Source organism: Cicer arietinum, chromosome 8 (genome assembly GCF_000331145.2).
Source record: "Cicer arietinum cultivar CDC Frontier isolate Library 1 chromosome 8, Cicar.CDCFrontier_v2.0, whole genome shotgun sequence".
Taxonomy (NCBI): domain Eukaryota; kingdom Viridiplantae; phylum Streptophyta; class Magnoliopsida; order Fabales; family Fabaceae; genus Cicer; species Cicer arietinum.
Genome location: NC_021167.2, coordinates 20,281,308 through 20,301,529, shown reverse-complemented (window position 1 = coordinate 20,301,529; position 20,222 = coordinate 20,281,308). Strand labels below are relative to the sequence as shown.

The following is a 20,222-nucleotide window of genomic DNA, read 5'->3' as shown; positions in this document are numbered from 1 at the left end:
TTTTTATTTGACTTATATTGTCCACCTCTATCACAACCAAGAATTAATTTTGACTTTCTTCCTCTCTTTCCAGTCTCTAAGTCTGATCGAGTAATGGTAACTGCTACTCGATTTTGTCGACCTATCTCTCTTGCCCATGACATGACAGCTTCTCGTGACTCAAAAATTTGATCAGTTGTAAATGCTTCAGTTAAATCTATAAATACTGGTTGTGTGTTTTCCATCCCTAGTTCAAAAAAACAATTCAAATAAAATAACAAACAAATTAAAAACATATTCAAAAAAAAAAATTAAGTACCGGATTTTTGAAATTTCCGGATTAACTACCGGAAATTTCAAAAAACCAAATTTCCGGTGAACAAAAAATGACTACCGGATTTTTCAAAATTTTTGAAATTTCCGGTAGCTTCCGGAAATTTGAAATTTCCGGTAGCTTCCGGAAATTTGAAATTTCCGGTATTGAAAATACAACTACCAGAAATTTCATTGACCAAATTTCCGGTAACAATTATAACTACCGGAAATTTTGTTGCAAAATGTGACTTACCGGAAATTTCAACAAGGTTCAGATTTTAGAGTAATTTTTTTTAACTGCTCACGTGAATGAATTTTTTAAGGATAAAATTGGATTTTTAACAAATTGGGGGTATAAGTTTAAATGGGGGTACAAAAGCCAATTCTCCGAATTTACCCACCCGAAAATCCGCATAACCCGAGACCCGCACAAACCCTAAGTTTAAATGGACGGAAATGGGCTTTAGAGCATCGCCCGCGGTTTGGGCCGGATCTAGAATTTGGACCCGAAACCGCCCGTACCTGCCCGTTTGTCCAGCCCTAATGGAGTGTGGATAGCAAAATTGTAAAAATTATGATATGTGAATAAAATATTTCCGCATAGAAATTCATCTAAAAAAAACCTATGACTCCACAGCTATACATAAAACCAAAAAACAAATAAATTAGAACTTCACAGCTTCTGTATCCTGTCATTAACCCTAACACGTTAATGTGCCGCTGAGAACTTCACAGCTTTCGGCAACAATGCTGTTGTCTCTCTCCGTTTCAGTTTCAAAGTTATTAACCCTAACAAGGTATGCTTTCTCTCTTTCTTCCATTCCCAATTTTCTTCCAATTTCTTCTTCAAACACTTTCCTTCTTTCATTCTCTTCTCATTCTCCTTTCAATTACAACGAATTTGATGTTAATCATGCTGTTTCCTCATTACATCGCATGCTCAGTATAAATCCTACCCCATCCATTGTTGAATTCAACAGAATTTTAACTTCTTTTGTTAAGATGAAGCATTATCCCACTGCTATTTCTCTTTCTCACCTATTGGAATTCAATGGAATTATGCCTGATATTTTTACTTTTAATATCTTGATTAATTGTTACTGCCACTTAGGTCAAATGAATTTTTCATTTTCTATATTGGGAAAGATTCTCAAGATGGGATTTCACGGAGATATCATAACCTTGAATACTCTTATGAATGGTCTATGCCTTAACGGTAAAGTCCAGGAAGCTCTTCACTTTCATGATCATGTGGTGGCAAAGGGATTTCAGTTGGATCAAGTTAGTTATGGAATCTTGATCAATGGGTTGTGTAAAATGGGGGAAACAAGACCAGCCCTGCAATGGCTGAGACGAATTAACCAGAAATCAACCAATGCTGATGTGGAAACGTATAGCACTATCATTGATAGTTTGTGTAAAGATAAATCTATAAACGATGCCTACGAGTTGTAAGTTGAGATGATTGCAAAGAGAATTTCTCCTAATGTTATCACTTTCAATAATCTAATATATGGATTTTGTATTGTTGGTCAATTGAAACAAGCATTTGGCTTGTTCCATGAAATGGTATTGAAAAACGTCAACCCAAATGATTATACTTTTAATATATTGGTTGATTCCTTATGCAAGGAAGCAAAGGTCAAAGAAGCTATGAATGTGTTGGCTATAATGATAAAAGATGGTGTAAAACCGAATGTTGTAACGTATAGTGCTTTGATGAATGGGTATTGCTTAGTTAATCAAGTGAACAAGGCCGTAAAAATATTCAACACTATGGTGCACAAGGGAGTGGGGCCAAATGTTTGGTGCTACAGTATCATTATTAATGGATTGTGCAAGAATAAAATGGTGGACGAAGCCATGAACTTGTTTAAAGAAATGCATAACAAGATGATTGTTCCTGATGTGGTAACTTATAGTACCCTCATTGATGGTTTGTGTAAATCGGGGAAAAACTCTTATGCGTGGGAACTTGTTGATGAGATGCATCGTATAGGTCTGCAGCTTAATGTAATCACTTATAATTCTCTATTACATGCTTTGTGCAAAAAGAATCATCTTGACCAGGCAATTGCATTGGTTAAGAAAATGACAGACCAAGGTATCCAGCCAGATATTTTCACATACAATATATTGATTGATGGACTATGCAAAGGTGGAAGGCTTAAGAACGCACAAGTGATTTTTCAGGAGCTTTTGTCTAGAGGCTATCATCTAACTGTTTGGACTTATAATGCTATGATAAATGGGCTTTGTAAGGAGGGCTTGTTTGATGAAGCACTTGCCTTGTTATCAAGAATGGAAGACAGTGGTTGCATTCCTGATGATGTAAGTTATGAAACAATTGTCAATTATCTTTTTCAAAAAGGTGAGAGAGATAAGGCGAAGAACCTTCTAAGTGAAATGATTGTTAAAGGTCTACTATAAGAGTAAAACTTGGTAACATACTTTCTAGTTATACATTGTTTTTTTCAACATGTAATCACTCTTGTTAATTTTAGAGTAGACGGGCAATGATGCATCTTCCTCTGTGAAAATAGAGGGGAGAGTAACTTCTCAAGTTAAGTGAATTGTGGACTTTATCTTGGCAGTAATAAGTACCTCATGAAATTCAATTCATCGTATTATTTCTATATTTCATATTCTTTTTGGCATACACCAAAATGGGGAATTTTTTGGTTAGATGGTAGTAGCATTGTAATCTGACGTGCATATATACTTATTCAGTAATTTAAAATGAATATGGATGTAATACCTATTATTTTATTATATAAATGTGAAATTTCTGTTATCCCATCAAGTCCCCTTATTATTAAATTGAGCATTTAAGCCCCGTACATGGGACTCATGTCTTGGTAATAATTCCTTGATGAGTCTTTATTTATGGGAATGCTCATAATACTGTTTTGTTTCTATATGTTACTTATAATTTTAATTCTGTTTTTCAGCGCTTGTGTTACTTGCTATTTAAATTGTTTCAGTTTTGTTTATTAGCTTTGATTATAAGCTTATCCTGTTCCAAAATGTTCTACTCTTCCGTCTGACTCATTCTTATCTTTCCATTAGCATATGTTGGAGTAAGTGCCTCTGAGCTATTACATCAATATGACTTCATTATCCATTAATTGATACTTTTGTTCATCAAACTATATTGGTAACCGTTACATTACATCTGATTATTAGAGTCACATGATGTGTTACTCCCAAGCTAGGGCACCAAGTTTGGGATACCAAATTGGCACGACCAGTGAGTATTGTCTTAGCTTGTTGTGAGATAATGAACTAACAGTAGAGGTAAATTATGTGGTACATTCAAAAAGTCCTTCTCTACACATTCAAATAGTAAGCCTATTGTCAAAGAATGAGGGATACTTATGAAGCACCGACACAAACACCAACACTTATCCTTAAATTTATGGGTTTCGTTATTTTTCGAGAAAAAAACAATTTGAGGATATCATTAGAGTTGAATGAACTGTGATTTGGAAGAAAAAACTAGAGAAAAGGATTGAAGACGATGTATTGCATTGATTTGGATTACAAGAAATATGGCCTTGTCAAACAATATTGTTGAAGTAGCATCCCGTTCTTTTTGCGGTCTAGTTGGTCCAAAATGGAATTCCTTTTAGGTGCATGTTTCAAAAGTTATGTGCTTGTAAGTCATTTTGAATTTTGAGTTCAATTTATGTTAATCCAAAAAAATAATTTAACCTTCTATTCTATGTGGATACTTGCTCTGTTTTTGTATCTTTAAATAGAAAAAGGCTCGATGGGAAAACAAATTCTCATTCCGTAATTTTTTGTTGGTTTGGTTGAGAGAGACTAGTCTCTCTAATTCCTGGAGGTTGTGTTAGTTTTCTTACAATTATTGGTTGATTTTACAGAGAGATTGTTATTCACAATATCAAATTTGTTCATTATTCTTAGCCTATTGCATTACTGTATATACCAGATTTTACATATACTTAGTCTGTGATATGAAACAAAGACAGTATGACTCAATTTGTTGAAAGTTTATTCAAATTTTGAGATTGGAAGTTGAAGTTACTATGTTACTATGTTACATATTGATGGCTCCAACGTGTATGAAAAAAAAAAGACATGTTTTTTACAAATTAGTTTTATTATTTTCCACGAAGGATGGTGTGCAGTAATGAATTACCCATTAAATTTTACAAGATTATATACATTTAATAGAAGAGATATGAGAATGTAGTTTGAGAGTTTGTAAACTAATATGATTTTGGAAAACACATTTTATGGAATGAATAATTTGGTTGAGGCCCACTTGAAATTTGGCTATGATTTTCTTGAATTTGTATTAAGCGTTGTTGGACTAGTTGTAGTAAGCACTTTTTGATTGTCTGATCAAGATTAGACGGTTTAAATTTAAGACAAATTTTTTTATTTAATATAAAATACTGAGATTGAAATCTGAACTATTCTATCTTAATCGAACAGTCTCAAATTTGTCGAAAGGCTTGACTGCATTAGCTTGTGACTTCACACAAGTCGTATCCGCATGACTCACAATTTTGGTCCCTCTATTTCACTACTTAAAACCACCCATCAATATCTACAACAATCTCCACCAGTGTCTCTCCAACATTTAAGTCTAGTTTCTCAAATTTTAAATTGAAGTTGAACATTGTATCAAAGTTTTGTTTAAAAAATTGATTATGACATTATATATCTTATCTAAATAAATGATGACAAGGAGCAAATACTTTCATTTACATTAATTATACTTCTCAATTTAAAATTAAACTCACTGGGTCAATGATTTAGCCTCATATGCTTATGCCACTTTCTTGATAGCAAGAAGTCCACAAAGTGAGGTTTGACGGTTGATCGAAGACGATAGTCAAATCCCATGGTTGTTGAAATTGTGTCTTTGCCTCGAATTTAGTAATGATAATCTAATTTTCCTCTTGACTCCACTCTTTCTTCATCCCAGTCTCCACTGATCTAATGATCATGCTGCTCTTGCAAAGGTATTTGTATGGGATGGCTTGAGTTGTTGGTCTCCTATTCCCAGTTCCAATGTTGGCTGCTAGTCTTTTGTTTCAGGTGTAGGTCACTGATAGCCTATTGCTTCCAGTCCCAACTCTCTTGCTAAGTGATTTCCACATCTTTACTCCTACCACCTTGTCTCTAACATGATCATAGAGCTTGTATGCCTCAGTTGGATGATATCCTACAAGTATCATTGCTTCACTTTGAAGGTAAAAAAATATCAATTATAAGGAAGGGGGGTTTGAATTATAATTGCCCCTTTTAAAAATTTTGTTTTAAAAATAAGATCACAATCCAAGACTGATCTTGACAGTGATGAAGATCGATCTTGGTTTTGTTGAAGATCAATCTTGGTTTGCTTTAAAAACAGTAAAATCAATTTTATCAAAATATGATTTGATTGTAACGCATAAAATAAATAGAGATAGAGATAGAGAGATCATACAAGGATATATCCTGGTTCACCCAATCCGGGTTACGTCCAGTCCTCACAACCGTGAGATTTTTCACTAAGTGTTCAAACCAAGATCGTTCTTGGTTTTCATGGATCAATCTTGATCTTTACACAATTCCTACCCTTCTACCTATAAAGGATTTCTTCAATTCTACCTTACTGTTTTGGAAAGGCTTTAACAAGTTACCTTTCAAAACATGAAAGGATTTTTACAATTTACTCAAGATTTGACAAAACAACCTTGAGTTACAAAGTGATGGATTTGAGACTATTTAGAATCTTGATATTTACTCAACTCTTGTTTGAGAAATATATTCTGTAAATAGACCTCAGTTGTAAATGATTACAACACAAAGATTAAAACAAAACATCAAACTATAAGAAAGATTTTGAGACACTTGAGTATGATCAAAAAGATTGATCTTTTGCTTGGTGCTGATTGTTGTGTTTTGTTCTTCAACTTGCAGCTGCATTTATAGACTCCAAGAAGGCTTAGACAACTCATGTGGCCGTTGGAAAGGGACCAGCTGTCATAAAAGAGTTGTTGGATAAATTCTGCCAAAAGCAAGATTGATGAGCTGCATCAGAAGATCGATCCAAGATTGATCTTCTGGTTTGTGATGAACTAGCCTTGTACTTCTGTGATTTGTGTCAGTATGTCAGCCTTGAGTACATGCTTTTCTGTTACGTGTGCAGGCTTTAGAATAGTTCAAATCAGTAGTGTACTTTGCTACTTGTAGTCTTGTACTTGCATTTGCTTTTCAAGAAGAATGATCTTTGTAATATGCCTTTATTGAAGCATGCCTTTGATTCTTCAAATTCTGGAATATATATGACTTGGATGGATCTTTTGTTGATTATATGAGAGTATAGGATGAAAATTATTTCCAGGATTGATGTTTGTTTTCCAGAACTGCTTCAAGATCAATCTGCGTTTTCCAGAACTGCTTCAAGATCAATCTGCGTTTTCCAGAACTGCTTCAAGATCAATCTGCGTTTTTCCAGAACTGCTTCAAGATCAATCTGCGTTTTCCAGAACTGCTTCAAGATCAATCTGCGTTTTCCAGAACTGCTTCAAGATCAATCTGCGTTTTCCAGAACTGCTTCAAGATCAATCTGCGTTTTCCAGAACTGCTTCAAGATCAATCTGCGTTTTCCAGAACTGCTTCAAGATCAATCTGCGTTTTCCAGAACTGCTTCAAGATCAATCTGCGTTTTCCAGAACTGCTTCAAGATCAATCTGCGTTTTCCAGAACTGCTTCAAGATCAATCTGCGTTTTCCAGAACTGCTTCAAGATCAATCTTCGTTTTCCAGAACTGCTTCAAAATCAATCTTCGTTTTCCAGAACTGCTTCAAAATCAATCTTCGTTTTCCAGAACTGCTTCAAAATCAATCTTCGTTTTCCAGAACTGCTTCAAAATCAATCTTCGTTTTCCAGAACTGCTTCAAGATCAATCTGCGTTTTCCAGAACTGCTTCAAGATCAATCTGCGTTTTCCAGAACTGCTTCAAGATCAATCTTCATTTTCCAGAACTGCTTTCTTTGATCTGATTTGTGATGTTTGATACCTATCTTGTTTTAACATACTCAAAAACACATGTTAAATATCAAAACACTTACAATCATAATTAGAATTCTTAATTAACTTTTTGTTTGTTTTCATCAAAACATTAAATTGAGATTTTGTCTCAACACACTTTTTTCTTACAACTTTCTTCTCCTCTGGTCTAGTACATGTTTTAAACATGGATCACCAAATATTCTCAAATACCCTATTGCTAGCTTCCTTCCACTCTGGTGCCTTCTTTGTCAGTTTATTTTTTGGACATCTATTAAGAATATAGGCAGCATTTGATGCAGTATCTCCCCGGAACTTTTGTGGCAATCCCATCTCTTTTATCATTCTTATAGTCATGTTTAAGATGGTTTTGTTTCTCGTTTCAGCCAGGCTATTGTGTTGAGGTGTGTAAGAAGTTGTTACCTCATGTTCAATTCCATTCTTGACACAAAGTTCCTTGAATTCATGTGATGTATACTCTTATCTTCCATATGTCCTTAGCACCTTTACAACTTCTCCACTTTCATCTTGAAGTTATTGAATACCTCCAATGCTTCATCTTTGGTTTTTTTCAAATAAATTCATAGCATTCTACTTAATTCATCAACAAAAGTTATGAAATACTTATTACCTCCTAATGAGGGAACCTTAAATGACCCATAAATGTCACTATGAATCACTTCAAGATATTTCTTTGCTCTTGCTCGCACTTGTGATTTGAATGAGTTCGTTGATTGTTTTTTTGCCATACACATTTCACACATCTTTCCAGGAACATCAATAATAGGAATTCCACTCACTATCTTCTTGGCTTCTAGCTGCTGCAAGCTTCTGAAGTTGGGATAGCCAAATCTTGAATGCCACAACATGTTTTCATCAATTGAGCTTACTACCTTCAAACATTGAATATTTGTAGCTTGTATGTTGATAACAAAAGTTATGTTCTTTGAAAAATGAGCCTTTAGTATCATCTTCTTCTGCCCATCATACATCTTTAAAGCATCATCCTTCATGATCACCGAAAATCCTTTCTGAATCAATTGCCCAATGCTCAGCAAATTGCTTTTCATTCAAGGAACATACAATACATTTTCAATCACTATTGTCTTTCCATTTCTTCTATTGGTCACCATGTTGCAAGCTCCCTCATTTTCCAAGATTCTATCATCAGCAAACCTGATCTTGCTCCTTCTTGATGTATCAAGATTCACCAGTCATTCTTTGTGACTTGTCATGTGATTAGAACAACTAATATCAAGAAATCAGAAATGGGACGAAGAATGTTCTTCGTTTTTGTTAGCCATTAACAAGACTGTGTATAAATCTTAGTCATCTTCTTGAGCACCACAAGTTTCATATTCTTCTTTCTTCTTATTCGTCTGTTTTCCTCCTTTGTCAGCCCATCATTCATCAGCAAAATGTTCAAACCTCTCACAATTGTAACATTGCACCTTCTTTTTGTCAAAGTTATTTGATCTTCCTTTTTATTTATTACTTGCATTGCCCAACTTTAATGAAGATTCAGACATATCATCCAGGTTTTTGAATTTATTCTTCTACCATTTATTTTTCTGGTCTCCTTTCTTGTTGGCTTGTGCTGCCAGTGCCTAATCTCCTGTTTTAACTCCACTTTTTTCATCAATGTTCAATTCTCATGCTTCTAAAGTAGCCTACAATTCTTCAAGACTCAATGTGGAAATGTCTTTAGACTCTTCTATGGCACATACAATATAGTCAAACATGGGACACAAGGACCTCATTATCTTTTCACACAACTTCTGCTCCGTAAGCATCTCCCCACAGCCAACCATTTGATTTGTGATTAGGGGTGGGAATAGCCCAGGCCAGGCCAGGCTTTGAAAGGCCTGAGTCTGGCCTACAATTAATTTTTTAGGCCTAAGCCTGGCCTATGGCCTATCAAAGGCTTTTTTTTCAGCCTGACCTTTTTAAAAGTCTGGTCTGGCTTGGAAACCTATTTAAAAGTCTTGTTCACATTAAAACATTTAAATGTTCTAATCATACCACATGATGCTCTCCACATACCAATATCAATGTACATATCTATATATATTAAACAAAAAAGAATTTTTCTAACAAAATAATTTTTTAAAAATCTGAAACAAACATCCTTTAAACCCTAAAAAATAATTTTGATTTCAAAAAATAGATTTTTTTTTCTTCTGAAACAAACGCACCCATTATTACCTCTCAAACAAATACGGAACGACCACTGAGTGATTGACTAATTGAATGACTACCGAATATGAAACAACTACCAAATATGGAACGACTACCGAATATGGAATGACTACTGAGTGATTTCCTAATTGATATAATTTAAAATAGGAAATATTATTATTAATATAATAGTAAAAAATAATATTAATAAATAATAAAATATATATAGGTCGGTCTGCCAGACCTAATAGGTTTTTTTATAAGCCTGATTCTGACCTATTTAAATAAATAGACTTTTAAAATAGCATGAGCCTAGCCTTAAAATTAAATAGGTCAGGCCATAAGTAGGTCAGGCCATAGGCCCTTGACGGACGGCCTAGCCTATCCCCATCCCTATTTGTAATGCTCCTCAATCTTGAGACCAGATCAGACACCTTCTCTTGTTCCTCCATTTGCAGCAATTCATATTATCTTTGTAGGGTCTGCAACTTCACTTTCTTGACCTTGGTTCCTCCAAAATAACACATCTCCAAAATGTCTCAGACTTCTTTGGTACTTCTTGCATCAGATATCTTGTCAAATTTGGTTGTGTCAAGGCATTGATGAAGAATGAAAACGGCTTTACAATCTTTCTTCTTGTTTTCTTTAAAATTTGACTTCTGCTCCTTTGTTGGATTAACTCCTAGTACCTCAAAACCTTTTTCTATGATTTCTAACACTTCTTGGAAACCAAATAGAGCTCAAATTTGCATTCTCCATTTATCCCAATCTTTTCCATCAAAATGTGGCATATAGACTGGAAAATTTCCATCCTTTGCACTTGAACTCATCCTCACTTCACTCATGTTTGAATCCTCACACTTCACTCGTGTTTATCAATCTGATTTGGTTCTCGCAACCAAGCTCTAGATACCAATTGTTAACTTTCAAGCTATTGCTTCAATATGAATTGTAGGACTTATTATTATTGAATGAATGGAGTGTACTATTTATACATGTAATTACTATTCATTCTAATTGTACTCTAATTAACTAACTAATTAAGTGATTAGTTAGTTAGTTAGTTATCACATACAACTAATGCTATACTTGAATTACACAATCTTTTAATACCAAGAACGTTATTGGTTTGTTCTGAACAATCATGTTTTTCAGAACATTCTTGGTTTCTGTAACACCTCAAAAAAATTATATATATTATATATGTGTCCTTTTAGTAATTGTTATTATTAAATAAATAATTATTCTATGTGTAAATAAATTAAATTAAATTTTATCACACTCTATTCTACCTGAATAATTATAATCTTCATTTTTATTTAATTGTGTTGGGGTGGCAATTACATGGGGATGATTTATGATGTGATTATTTCCTGTATGGACTATTGTGCATTTTTTTATTTGATTAGTTTTGATAATCATGAAATTGATGTGTTAGATATGTTTGTTTTATTTTGTTATGTGTGAGTGATATTCTTGTTTTGCTTGATTTATTTTAGTATATAAAATATTAGTTGAATTATTTCCTTAAATTAGAATTTACAAAAGTTATATTGTTTGTTAATTTTATTTGCGACCAAGTAAGCATTCACTTTATGAGATATTATAGATTTAGTGAAACTCAACCCGTATAAGTGTTTTGAAAATATTTTTGATCCACCCTATAAAAAAATATAGTGACTTGACTCATTCTTTTACTCTCCTTTATGACAAGATTTTAGGATAATTCATGGTGTTTTCTTGGCATAATGTGCACTAACACATTTTTAACATCTTTAATTTATTTTTTAAAGGAAGATTATAAATTTAATTATGAGTATTTTTTGTGCAATTAAGAGAGGACAACAAAAAGACTATTATCCTTTTTGTATCTCATGTATTACTCTCTGTTAAACTAAAATTATAATTTTATTTTAATTATCTACATAAATAATTTTATGCAGTTTTTGGTTTCGTAATTATTAGATAAAAAATTAAAGAGGTGATGTGACACCCTCTAATTTATTTACTTAATTAAAATGGGTGGTGTGACACCATGCAATATATGGTGAACTCTATTAGTTAATCCTAATTAACTCATACACATAAATACATATGATTTCAATTGGTTTTGCAACAACCTAATAAAATTAAAGAAATGACATTTATTGGTAGCATAATTTTGAAATTAAGTGCACTTCAATTTTAGACAAGAAATCAATGGTAATATTGCAACGTAAATAGCTATTATGTTCATACTTTTCCATCAGACCTCTTACTGTCACACCTATTTGTCATTCGTACACTCTCAAAATAATTTTCTAAGTCGTAAATTCCAATATCTATCGGTGTTGAATTCATCATTGCCTCATGAGCTATTTCTCGTGCGCATTTAGGGGTGTTAAGAAAGAAAGCGCATAAGGTAAGGGTTTTTTCCCATACAAGGTTAGGCTAGATATTAAATTAATAGTTTGTAAGATATTGATATATGTCTTTATGTCTTCAAAGATAAATGTTGATTTTTGTTTACCTTAAAGAATTTAATTATAATATTTTATTTTTATGAGTAATATGTTTGCTTTGTTTATGTGTACTTAATTATAAAGTTTTGATTTTTATTATGATCTCATGAGTAATGTGTTTGTAAGGATTTTTTTAATTTAAAGTTTCTATTTTTGTGCAGTTTCATTTCAAAGTTTTGATTATTAAGAAATCTATATGAGTTTTGGGGGAATTGGTAAAAAAAATTTAACTTTTAATTATGATAACATGATTAAGATGATTTTTGTGATGTGTTTAGTGGTAAACCTTGATTTGTATGTCTACATGACTAATAATGAGAGAAAATTTATAGTAGAAGAAATAAAGTTTATATTTGTATGTGTTCTTCGTTATTTGAGTTTTGATGTCTATCAATAAGACGTCACTAATTCAATTTTATAGTTTAAAAAATGAAAGTTATGACTCTAAGACATTTATTCACGTGTTTGTGTGTTATATATTTGGGATAACAAAATTACTGACTCTTGATTGTAAGCGTCCATGAGAATAAAACTATGATGTCATATGTGATTAAAATTTAATCTTAAAATTTTTTATCTTTGTGGTTGCTTAAGTGACGGGTGATTTGTGTTTTAAATAGTGTTATCTTTGTGGGTGTTGCCTAAGTGGCTGGTGATTTGGGTTTTAAATATTGTTATCTTTGTGGTTGCCTAAGTGACTGGTGATTTGTGTGATTATCTAAGTGGGTGGTGATATGTATCTTTTGAGCATCATTATCATTTCATGACATATCATATGCATCTTTGTGGATGCATGTGTGGCTGGTTTAATTTTCCCCGTTGGTATGAGTGACTTATGTGTGGACGCTTGTATGGCTGGTTATATCCGTATCTTATATATTTAGGAGCATGCATAACTTGCTTACATTCGATTGTTATTTTTATTTTGATCTAATTATTTGCTCTACCGTTGCTACTTGATTTATTTAGATACGTTTTATGACTTTTGATACATCTTTGAGAACTATTAAAGAATCAATTTCTTTAAGTCTTTTATAACGAAATTGTTTTATATTCATATTTTATGGTTTTTAATTTATTATTTGGTTTAATTTTTGTTGTGGGATGAACTGACCCCTTACACCAATATTTAGTTACTAATGATCTCAAAAGTTGCATAAATGATGTTTGATTGGTGCACGCGCGTGGGAAAATAAGACTTTTACTTTTTAAAAAAAATGTTTTGTATTACTAAAATTTTTGTGATACATTGTAAAGTTATTTACTCTTCATCATTAATTTTTAATAGAAATGCAGAAGTGAGATTTCACTTAAAGAGAATTTATTTTATTTTGGAGCATAAATGAATATCGATCTAACAACTGAAATATTAATTTTGCAAATAAATTAATAAATACTATCTTGGAAAATTGCATTATGCTAAATTACATTAGCGGTCCCTTAACTTAATTTCAGGTAACGTTTTAGTCCTTTATATTTTTTTTTTTCTGAGTTGGTCCTTTATTTTATTTTTAAGTGACAATTTGATATTTTATGTTTTAAAATGTCAACAATGTTGTCCTTTTTTTTTTACAAAATTTCAAAAAAATCATCAAACTTTTCAAACAAAACCCATAAATTTCATTATCATCTTCAATAAAATACAAGTTTAATCAAATTCATAACTTAAATCTAGAAATAAACTTATATTTTCATTCTTTATTTGATGTTGTTGGAGATGAAAATATAAGTGTATTTGAATATTTGAGTTATGGATTTGATAAAATTTGCATTATATTGAAGACGATTATTAATTTTATGGGTTTTGGTTGAAAATTTTGATAATTTTTTTGAATTTTTGTATAAAAAAGGATAACATTTTTGAAATTTTAAAACATAAAACATCAAATTGGCACTTAAAATTAAAATAAAGGACCAACTAGGGAAAAAAAAAGATATAGCACTAAAACTTTACCTGAAATTAAGTTAAGGGACTACAAATGTAATTTAGCCATTGCATTACGTTCTTTTCCAACAAAAGAATATATTAAGTCATTTTCTGACGCATCTTCAAATTATTATATGATGAACTACTCCTAAGAAGAAAAAAATTATAGTTGTTTCTAAAAGAAAATAAATATTTTTAAGTAATTATTGGATAAAAAATTTGGAGCGTTACATTGGGGTATCAGAGCACTAATTCTCGGACCTTGTGGGGTGGATGTGTCGTGTATGTTGCATGTATTCTGATATTTCTTGTGTTATTTGTTCGATTTTCTAATTATTGAATTTTATTAATTACTTAAATTTTAATTATATGTCATTAATTGTGTGACCTCGTTGAATTTGAATTTTACTGATCACTTAAATTTCTATTATGTGTCATTAATTGTGTAACATCTTTGAATTTGAATTTTTAAGAATTACTCAAATTCCTATTATGTGCCATTAATTATGTTAATTGTTGTTTTCTAATTATTGAATTTTATTATGTGCCATTACTTAAATTATTATGTGTCATTAATTGTGTAACCTCCATGAATTTTTGTGTTAAATATATGTCTTAAATATTTGGTTTAATGATTTTATTTTATTGTGTATTTAGTTGTTTTAAAATATGAAATTTTTATGTTTAGTATGTTTTCTTAGCATTGTCTTTTTATATTATTTAGAAATCTTCTTTTAATTTGATAGATTTTACTATCTTTTTATGAATTTTTTTTACTTGTTTATCATGTGACTACTTTGTTTTAACAATCTTAAACTATCTACTTCTTGCCGACGTTAAATGTTTTGTGATCTAGCTATTACTTGTTTTAATTAGTCCTGTTAATAATAATCATGAATATTACAAAATAATTTCATATTCTACTTGATACAAATGAGTATTATTATATTCAAAATATAGTGCTACATGTTATTGTTGTTATCATTGTCTCTTTTATGTTATTTTTTATGAAATTATTAATTTTAGTTCGCTTGAATTACAAATGTTTTAAAAAGAATATCATTTAATCCAATGTGATTATTAGTGTTAAAAATAAATTTTCCTTTTAATTTTTTATTCAGATATTTTTTGATATTTCAAAGGTATTTAATAAACTAACTTGATTTTCTTAAAGTAATCTTCTTAAGACAAATTTAATGTAGTTACGTTTTCTTTTTGAATTTATATACGTATTTAATATTTTCTTTATTTAATGAATGTTGTTCGTAAGCTGAAAAGTTAAGATAGTACGTTGTTGTAATTAATTTACAATTAATATTATTATTATTTTTATTATTGTTATTATTTGTTAACATTTAGATTTTTATTTTATGTTAAAAGTTACATAACAAAAAGGACTAAGAATGATTTTCGCTTGTCAACAATCATTAAATACTTTTATTACTATAAAATGAATTTTGTTTAGTAACCTAAATTAAAATATTTTTCCAGTATTTATTATTATAATCTAAATGCCACAAATTTTAATTGTAAAATTATGTTTTTTATTTTTTTATTTTTATTTTTATTTTATCATGTTATTAATTTTAAAAGATTGGTTGGATTAAAAAGAGATAACCGAGTTGAAATGAATGGAAGACACGACGATGCCTTCGTGCTATAGAAATGTACTAAAAGTTTTTTAATATTCTTGATTTAAATAAAAACTAATATGATTATTACTAAATGAGTAGGAGATGTTAATCACCGTGACTTAATTTCGAAGAAGGCGATAACACTAATTCATTTTTACTATGCGATAACAATAATTCATTTTTACTATCCTCGAGAATTTATTTTACATATTAAAATGTTTATCAAGATTTATTTTATTTTGCATTGTCTTTATGAGATAAGTTACAATATGTATGCTATTAATAATGATAAATGTATCGAATTTATGGAATTTAATAAAATTCAATAGGTGAGTTTTATGAATGTGTTTATTTTATTTGAATTTCAATCATTTTTATTTTCATTAACAAATTTTAAAAAATTTATTATTATTATTATTATTATTATTACTATTACTTTTATTATCATTATTATTATTATTGTGATTATTATTATTATTATTATTATTATTATTATTATTATTATTATTATTATTATTATTATTATTATACATCACTACTCATGCATTTTGCATATTAGTATTGCATAGTCAATTTATTTATAGAAATGCATTTTTTAAAGGATATATGATATCCCTCTTGTTCTATTTTTGAAATATTAAATTTTTCATGTTCTATTCAAAATTACTCACAAAATCACATAAATTTAGAAAAGTAGAGGCTTGCGTGAAAATAAAATCTACAAAAACGCTCCTACGATTTCCCATATGACTGTTTTCTCGCAATTAAATGACATTGCAGCAGCTCACTAAGGATGAAGTTGGTTGGTCTGCATCTATTTTTGTGAAGTATTTGGAAACAACAAAGGGTGGAACAACTATATAGGTGGTGTATCCTTTGTTCTCGCGTGTGAGGCTAAACTTGTAAAGAGTTAAATGTAATATCTAAACTTGTAAACTTTGACATGTTTTTACCACTTTTTACATAAACTCATGTGTTGAGATTATTAGGAAACAAGCGAATGAGGTTGTCCACTTAGTTGCAAAAGCGGTCACATCTCTAAATCATTTCCATTTATCGGTTGATATACCTCGTAGTATTGAACGCATTATTATATATGACATTTAGTCTTGAATGCTTGAATTTTAGTTGTTACGCTTTTTTTCTTTACTAGGCTTATAGTTATATTTGTTTAATATATTTATGATTCAATTGAAGAAAGTATTATATTTATTTAATTATATATAAAGTTAAATTTCATCTGTGGTTTCTTAACTTAATTTCAGGTAACGTTTTAGTCTTTTATCTTCTTTTTTTCGAGTTGGTCCTTTATTTTAATTTTAAGTGACAATTTGATATTTTATGTTTTAAAATTTCAACAATGTTATCCTTTTTTATACAAAAATTCAAAAAAAATCATCAAATTTTTCAACCAAAACCATAAAATTAATAAACATCTTCAATATAATGCAAATCTATATCTCAAATATATACAAATACACTTATATTTTCATCTCCAACAACATCAAATAAAGAATGAAAATATGAGTTTATTTCAAGATTTAAGTTATGAATTTGATTAAATTTGTATTTTATTGAAGATGATAATGAATTGTATGGATTTTGTTTGAAAAATTTGATGATTTTTTTGAATTTTTGTAAAAAAAAAAAAAAGGACAACATTGTTGATATTTTAAAACATAAAATATCAAATTATCGCTTAAAATTAAAATAAAGGACTAACTCGGGAAAAAAAATATATAAAGGACTAAAACGTTACCTGAAATTAAGTTAAGGGACCGCGGATGTAATTTAGCCTATATATAAAATATTACTATAATTAGAATTATGTCTACTAATGTTTTATTTTTATTCGAAATTAATTAAAAGATTTTTTATTCAATTGATATATTATTAAATTGTTTGTATCACAAATGCGATTAGTCATGTTCAATCAAACGGTTAGTTATCTCATCTTAGTTATCCATAAAACTCATAAGACAATAAGTGAACCCTAAGTTTTACTATGATACATAAATTTTGTTGGGATCTTTAAGATCGAACAATAAATAAAATGCTAGTTAGCAATGTGATACATGAAATCTTCCATGTTGAATTGAAACTCTTTACGGTCTTTAGTATCAGATTTGTCGTGTGAATATTACAAACAACTTAGATTAGATAAGTGACCTATAGCTTGAACAAGATTAACTGTGTGAGTGGTATGAACAACTTAAAGCAGAGAACCAATTGTTGGATCAAAGTGGATAAACATATGAGTGTTATGGAAAACTTAGATTGAAGAACCAAATGATGGATCAAACTTAGTCGTATGAGCGATACAAACTACTTTGATCTGAGTACCGAGTGTTTTAGCCTCTATAAAACAATCGAGTTTTTATCATAATAGAACCAAAGGTTGCAAATACACTCTATTGGTTATTTCTTGAACTTTTGGAGCTTAAAAATTTGATATTGAATTCACTTCTTGCCAAAAAATTATAAATATTTATGAGAAATTGTTTATAATGTTGTAAATATATTTCGAAAAAATCATTCAATATGGAAATGATCCACATGAATCGACTTAACACAAAGATTAAAATTGTTGACAAAGGAAATAATTTTTTTAAAGACTAAATAAATATATAATAAAATTATACAACTTTTGTATTTAAAAAAGTATTAATAACACAATATTTCAGCATTTGAAATGTATGGGGCATCTAGTGCTTGATTTGGTGGTCCCTTCGATATTTTCTTTTTTTTGACCTGACAAAAAATTGATGCTCGAATCCACAAAAAACTGACACTAGAGAAATGCTAGGTTTTGACGAGAGCAAACTGATGCGCGAATTCACAAAATAAATTGATTGGATCAAATGTTGAATGTGTCTTGACAGAGGGAAGATACGTGTACAACGTATCAATGATAGAAAACCCCACACATTTATTAAAAAATAAATAATTTTTTAATTTTTCGAATATTAAAAAATAATACACCACTTAGCCCAAGCCCATACCCGGACAACGATGCAAGCGCGCACGCATGGTGGTCTATTTTCATATGTTATCATCCCTTCACAAAATTGGATACTCCTTGGGACACACCTCAATTGTCATACCTCCAGGTTATAAGCACTACTAGTGTGTGTCATCCCTCTTATGTGAGACTTTCATATTTTTTCAATTTTCACACCAACTAGCTCTTATTATTTTCATAAATCATTTCCAATAATACCTAATTTGAATTCAAAAAAGAGTTTCTAAAATAGCGTCAAATGCTTCCATAAGATTGTGCATAAATAGATGTGACTTTTGACTTGAACCTTTGCATAGTAAGTAAGATTCAGATTCAATAAGAGTGACCCGTAGGCTTGAACTATATCTCTGACATCAAATCCACACACAACCTTTTCATAGGATTTATTCTCAAAAGTTTGTGCATTAATGGTCTTGCACGTCTATCTCAATATAGTGAACGCTCTAGGAATTATGCCTCGTAATTCCATATGAAGTGACCCAATTTCCACATTCACATAGTTGAGTCTAACAAGAGTACTCATGTAGCTAGGTACTCAACTCCATATAAAGTATAGATCTCATTCAGAGTTTTTATTACCTCATCGTTTCATTGCTTCAGGAATCATGCTTCTCTGAGATATAATAGCATATTCATCTCATATTGTAACACCCTGATTTTTAACAGCGCGAGTGTATTTTTTTTTTCCAAACAAATTCATAAAATCAAAGAAATAAGGAAGGAAATACTTTTGGATAAATATTTAAGTCGTAACACAATGACAAATAACTCAACAGAATTTACAAGTAGCGGAATAGTTTTTGAAATACGAATCCAAAGTATTTACACTTCAAAAAGTGGTACATGGACCTCATCATAATAAAATGTCAAACAAACAATATTAGTATAGGTACAGTCTTCCAAATTAAAATAAACACAACCCAAAAAGAAAGACAACTAGTCCCTATACGTCAACCTAATCTGATCATTCTACCAAAAAACTATACATCCTGGATGATCTTCACGCGCCCCGCAAGATCCTCCTGACACAGCTCCAGTCAGGTGTGTCCAACTACCTTCCCATCTATAGGGTACTAACCGGTAGAATGGTCCTGGTTCTCATCTGAGGGCAAAGCCCAGATTTCCACAATAGTTGTAAAAGGTCACCAACCGAAATTAACAATTAACACATAATATTTAAGTTTTTAAATGCACAAAATAATCATTCAACTTAGCATGCACCTTAAAAGGGTTTCCATATGCCAAACATTCATAAACAAGGTCGAATGCAAGGCTGTTTCAGCATTCAACAGCAAAAACAACATGTCTGTATTCGAATACAGCCTTATGTATTCGACTACGCAGCAAGTCAGTAGAAAAACAACATGTCTGTATTTGAATACAACCTTCTGTATTCGACTACACAGTAAGTCAGTGGCAAAAACTGCATGTCTATATTCGAATACAACCTTCTGTATTCGAATACACATCAGACAGCAAAAGAAAAACAACAAAATTCAGCTTTTAAAAGGGTTTTGAAATCAACCAACACTTACACACAAATCCAACCAATCACACTTAGCAATTATAGCACAATCACCATGACGACTTGAGTTTCGAAAAAGTTTTGCAATCAATCACACTTACACACAATT

General features: G+C 30.6%; 1 protein-coding gene and 1 pseudogene across 1 annotated transcript; one reads left to right on the top strand and one right to left on the bottom strand.

Moving 5' to 3' along the window:
• Positions 1–955: 955 nt before the first annotated feature.
• Positions 956–2,932, top strand: LOC101512388 (uncharacterized; annotated as a pseudogene).
• Positions 2,933–5,363: 2,431 nt separating this feature from the next.
• Positions 5,364–8,396, bottom strand: LOC140919090 (uncharacterized). The gene is made up of 2 exons (XM_073364610.1): positions 7,958–8,396; positions 5,364–5,494 (listed from the first exon to the last, which is right to left on the bottom strand). Exons 1-2 carry the CDS (start codon positions 8,394–8,396, stop codon positions 5,364–5,366), a joined length of 570 nt encoding a protein of 189 aa, XP_073220711.1.
• Positions 8,397–20,222: the final 11,826 nt, after the last annotated feature.